Consider the following 6,000-nt stretch of genomic DNA (forward strand, 5'->3'; position numbering starts at 1 on the left):
TCTTGATGCTGCAAGATTGTTACTCCGATAGGAAGATGAATTTCTCTCTTTGGACACCGGAGCCGAGGGTTTATTCTTTTACCACCCCGGGTGCCCTGTGAGTTGCGGTCTCTGATTGTTGCCATTCACTTGATAAATTTGAATTGCAAGGACTCACCACGAAGCGGTTGGCAACATGAGTCCCGAAGCTTATATATAGTCACTATTTAGTTAGTTACCTTCATTGCATTTTTATAAATCTTTTCAGATTTCTGAAGAGGGCTTAAGTTAAGCCTAAAACGTTTCACTGGTAAACTATCTGTAAATATGTAAAATATATTGTTATAATGCTCAACCCTGTTGTATTGTTGTGTCTTGCTTGTCCTTGATATTCAGATGTCACTTCATAATAATAATAATGTTATTTTGTCCAATCACAGCAATTTGTCTTTTAGTGGCCTGTGGTTGTGGTCAAGGTGATGACTGATGACCTTCCTTACACACACGTTACGTATGTCAGTGCTTTTCGAACTGTTTGGACTACGGCACACCTAACAATTTCTGAATCTACCGCGGTACATTGATTTACTTGTACTACAAGTTATCTTTATTTTAATCAATGTGTAACAGTATATTTGCTTTCACTGCAAGGTAAAAGGTGTTGAGCACTGCTTTTGTGCACAAATAGTCTTAATGCGGGGCTTGATATCACTTCGGAGTGGTCTGATGGCTGATGCTCAAGTGATTTAAGCAGTTAATTGTCGGTCTGTTGTACCACGAAAACAAATACTCCCTTCTCAACTAATCTAACACTTCGCTGTTTTGCGGTATGTCTGCAACATTCAAATCACGAGATTTTCGCGGCACCTTTGCGACTCTCTCACGGGTAACTCTGGCCCATGTAAGGCTGGTCTTAAATGTACATGTACGATTGCAAACGGGATCCAGGAAATTGATTAAAAATTTGAAATGGGAGGACAAAAACATTGCCAAATTTAAAATCTACCTAATAGCTTGCTCTCAAATGGATCATTTTAAACAACCTTGTCAAAATAATTACAAGGAAAAGAAATTAATTTGCACTCACGTCAAATATGGAGGGGATAGAAACAAAATTAGCAAGCTGATTCAAAACATCCACTACCATCTGTGTAAAACAATAGTGCAAGTCATGAACTGTTTGTAGCAAAATAACAAGAGCAGTGTTTAAAGCTCTCATTATGACAGTATGGCACAGCACAAAACGGGCTGCCTGACGTGCATAATGGTACAGTGCATTTACTGCAATTATTAAATTTCTGTAACGTTCCTATGCAGATAATACACCTAAAATAAGCATCACTGTAGTGCAGTGTAAACGTGGCGACCTTTGAAGAAATACGGTGATCATTTTATCTACTATTTTCACTCTGTACTGTAGATTATCCAAAGTCAAGCCAAACTGTTTTAACTTTGCAGAATATTAATTACAGTATATTTCTAAAACAGCAGTGGTCGTTAGTATAGTTGGCTGAAACATAGTTGTCAGTTTATGAAGTCTAGCAATTATGATACAAACTACAACAGTTGTAACTACAACAACAACAACATGAATAAAAATTAAACTTGTCTGCAGACGTTGAATCAATGTATAACAAACGAATGATTCCATGTCTGGGATAAAACTCAAGAGTTACCTTGCAAACAATCTTGTATGAAACAGATTGATCAGGCGTCGAATGAACACCTACAAATGTGTCAGAAAAGAATTACGTTAACTTCATAATTAAAGATTGAAAAAAATATTAGTGCAAACCGTAATTTTGCAAATTATATGCAATATATATATTTCTGGATTGGATTGACATATTTTAATATATACAAAAACGAAATCAATACTGTGCCATAAAAAGTATGGTCAAACAGTTCATTACAAACAATTCAATGAAAAGTACTTTTGTTTTTCAACACTTATTGAAACGTGGTTATCGAAGAGGACTGTATTGGAAGGGGAACAGTTTTACATACCGGTACTTTTTCTGGTAGTATTTATGCAAATTATTATTTCGATCAACAACCTTTTTGTTACTACGAAGAACAGCCATTCGATGAACTGCACAGTGCACAGTACTACAAAGTAGAGCTCGGTGCAAAAGGAAATCTTTAGATACCGTACCATCATATTGATTTCATTAAATTCACTCGCAATTGCATCATACACATTACACTTACACAACTACGATACACCTTGTATTTAAATCAGTCGGGCTCCTACAAGGACCAAATACTGCTTACACTAATGAACAACCCATTTGGATAGATTAGAGTTCACTATAAAAACAGTAAACTGTAGTTGCAAAAGGAGCATTTTTAAGAGCTATATAATTGAAATAAAACATTCAAAAAAAGGAAATAAAGAAAACAATTGTTACCTTCAATGGTACGGCCCAAGCCTTTCAAGTTCGAACAAAAATCTTTTAAAACTTCTGGCAAGGAGATTTCATTGGAAGGCTTGCATGGAGAGTGGTTATTAGAAAGCAAGTATCGAATTTGACTAAAGTTCACCAAAAGAGCATTTGAAAGTTCAATAAATGTACTTTCCGTTTGCGACAATGAAAAACAGTCTTGAAAGTGAGGTACCGCAGACTGAACGATTTTAGATACAGAATGTATGTGACAAACGCAGTTTTCTTTTGTTGTTGAGTCCAAAAATACCACGTTCTTTACAAAAAAGTTCTCTACAGACAACATTTCACCTGTAGCAAAAACATAAAACAAAACTGCCATTAACTAATTACCTACAACTGTGGAGTGTGGACACTTGAGTTTTCTACAAAAAATCAGTCATGTTTTAATAAATGACAATGGAAAGTGAAAACGACTTGAAACACGATGGTGTAGATTTTTTATTTTTTTAAATTAATGAAGAAATTCAATTGCTAAAGCATTAAAAATCTGGGGGAAAATTGAACGACCAAAATCTTTTGTGTTTTTAGTATCAGCCAAATTATATTTTCATTTGAAAGCTGTTTTGTCAGAACAAAATCAGGGTAAAGTGAGTTGACTGCAAAACTGAATTTCACAATTCAATTCATTTGTGAAAGTCACTACGGCCTACATTTGCTAACAAAGAAATTCAACAAAGAAAAAAAAATTACCCTTAACAAGCATAAAAGCCGAAAAACGGTGTAGCAATAGCTTACATACTGTATTATATATATTATACGCAATGAACATACCACATAGTGCTAAGATGTGACCAAACCATTTGCACTTGAAAAGTTTGATATGAAAGCAGCATGAAGGTTCATGACAACTGCAGTGCTTTTCAGGAGACGAAAGTCGAATGATTTTGCCAGCTAGGTGTGCCAATATCTAAAGAGCATGGTTTTGGTAAATATGTTTAAGTTTAAGTATTGTAGGTTCATCGACACTCCGACAGGTGATGATAAAAGCATAGAGAGTTTTTGGGAGTAATACCCAATTACCCGTACCTGGACGAAATTTAGTGTATGATATATTGTACCAATTGTTGCAATTATAAGAAATAAACCACAACCAATAATATGGGCAAAGTATTTTAGAAGCTACTGTAGGCTACCCTTCATATTTTCAAAAAGTTCAGAAAAAAAAAGTACATTAAAAACTATGTTATGGTGCAGTATCGAAGCACTGCTTGTCACCACTGCAGGTAATTTTCCACATGCCCATGTTCACATGTGCAATTTGTGCATAGCCAACTTTCGTACGGTATAAACATAAAAAAGACATAAAAAGATACTTTGCATTGTCTAAAATATTAATTTAAACAGACTGGAAACAACCCTTTAGTACTGTCTTTTACAGGACTTTAGAATTTATATTTTCCACTCATACCAAGAGTACCTGAACATCAGTGTTTTCTTGTTTTTGAACCAATCGCAACATATCGTAGGTGATCGCACACAAGTCATCGATCACGCCTTGCAGAGGCCTATTCATAAAAATAGTTTTAATTTTACTTTACATATTAGTGATAAAAGCATAATACAATACTAATCTACCATAATTCAAATCAATATTACTGAAGTGCAACCAAGCAATGTACAAGACAACAAAGTTCAGCTGCATCTTCATCAAAGATTCATAATTTGAAGATGAAGAAAACTATTTTAAGTCTGAATAACATCGTATAATATATATGTCAAGTGGGACAAAAAAATAATAACAGCTTGAATCTGAGTTTTTTTTTCCGGTCATTGACCGATTTTTTAACAAAATGTCCGAAAAAAATATAGTCAATTTGGTCAAAATGTCCGAAAAAATATATAGTCAATTAACTATAACAATGAAAACTATTAATACTACAAAAAGTGCTCAATGCCAAGCAAAAAGGCAAAGCAGAGCGAATTAAATCAAATGTAGTTATTACTATCTGAAGCCTTTACAAATTGTTTCACCTAATCAGAAGGTCTTATTCAAATAGAATCAATTAACTAACTAATTATTTAGTCAATTTAATTTAATTTATTTATTTAGTTTATTTATTTTAATTAGTCAATTTAATTAACTAATTTAGTCAATTAACTATATATGACCAAAAATGACCGAAATAAATAAAAAATGACCGAATTTTTTCAAATCATTTCGGACAAATGACCGAAAAGTCTCAGCAAAAAAAATTAACCCAGGCTTGGATTCTCGAGCTTGGTACATATATGTTATATATTATAACTAGGTAACTTGACATTTTGGTCCGCGACAGGTAGACAACGGTCAATTGTTAATCGCATCTGGTCAGCCAGGACAGAATGTTAATACATACCCCTTGTCATAAGCATTTCTACTTTTTGTGTGTAGGACTTTTAGAGTGTAGGTAATACCTTGGTAAAACATGTTTTAAGATCGAGAAAACAAGCTTTTCCATTCCATTGTTAGGAAGTAAGTTATCGGGATGCCAGTTATTCACAAGAAAAGAAAGGCATTTTGAACCAATTTTTACAGTATCTTCCATACTATCCTTCTCCTCAGTTAAAGTCTGTAAGTAGAATAATTTCTTTCAATATAATAACACATATTTTACAAATATATATATACATATTTTGCAGTTGCTTGCTATGTTTTCAAAGTCATAAAACAATACAAAAAATAATCTTTTAGATGAAATAATAGAGATACAATTCATCAGTACCAACTACAGCAATGTTTAAATTACAAGCATTCTTTTCTTGCAGTAATATGCTGATAGAAAGGCATAAAACGCTGTCATAATACAGTTGTGGTATACAATAGAGTTAAATTTATAGTATATAACTTATCATCATAGATATATGAGACCTTAAGGAACAGTCATAACTTTGATTCCTGCCAAGAACTACTTGTTAATTAAGGCAAAAAATCAAACTTATCTTTCAAAATGTAGATAAAATGTCAACTCTTTATCCTGCACAGAGGTGCTACTTAAATATTAATAAACACAAAAATGTAGTAGCCATTAAAGACTACTTCCTAGTGATTGATACCACAGGATGAAACCAATACAACTTCTACAATCTGTATTCAACTATTCATCATCATCATTTGTTGGTATAACATGGAATTGCCTGATATAAGCAATTAGCAAGATGTGAAATTAATATTTATATAATATATTGAAAATTTTCAAGCCATGTAATTTACAAAAACAGAAAATTAGAATGAAAAGATCGTTTTTACCAGTGTGACATGATGAAAGATTGAGTAAACATTCATAACAACTTTTTTAATATCGTTTTCCCTCTTCAGTTTACTCTGAAATAAAATAATATAAAATAGTTTTACGAGAGAGTTTGCTTTTTCATACCAATGACAAACAAGATACAACAATGCAACAGGATTAGGTATTATGATAGTATATTTTACATATAGTTTTAACAGTCAAAAGTTTTCAGTTTAAGCCCTTATCAGGAATCAGAAAACATTTATAAAAATGCAGTAAATTTCAACATTTTGAACGTAACTAGCTAACCCATTAAGCTTCAAAAGATATGCAGCAATTGATGCTTAGTAAGTTAGCTAGTTACC

At 32.9% G+C, this 6,000-nt stretch overlaps 1 protein-coding gene across 1 annotated transcript in view; it reads right to left on the reverse strand.

The window, feature by feature from the left end:
* The window catches only part of LOC145768624 (uncharacterized), a 40,884-nt gene extending 35,174 nt beyond the window's left edge, over positions 1 to 5,710 (reverse strand). The window contains exons 1-7 of the mRNA XM_082580166.1: positions 5,653 to 5,710; positions 4,821 to 4,975; positions 3,844 to 3,931; positions 3,198 to 3,333; positions 2,391 to 2,714; positions 1,656 to 1,705; positions 1,067 to 1,126 (exon numbers count right to left, since the gene is read on the reverse strand). Of these exons, the coding sequence (XP_082436292.1) occupies positions 1,067 to 1,126; positions 1,656 to 1,705; positions 2,391 to 2,714; positions 3,198 to 3,333; positions 3,844 to 3,931; positions 4,821 to 4,975; positions 5,653 to 5,688 (849 nt within the window). The 5' untranslated portion in view covers positions 5,689 to 5,710. The remainder of the gene's footprint in view (positions 1 to 1,066; positions 1,127 to 1,655; positions 1,706 to 2,390; positions 2,715 to 3,197; positions 3,334 to 3,843; positions 3,932 to 4,820; positions 4,976 to 5,652) is intronic.
* Positions 5,711 to 6,000: the final 290 nt, after the last annotated feature.

The sequence above is a fragment of the Aplidium turbinatum genome, chromosome 4, assembly GCF_918807975.1.
Source record: "Aplidium turbinatum chromosome 4, kaAplTurb1.1, whole genome shotgun sequence".
NCBI lineage: Eukaryota > Metazoa > Chordata > Ascidiacea > Aplousobranchia > Polyclinidae > Aplidium > Aplidium turbinatum.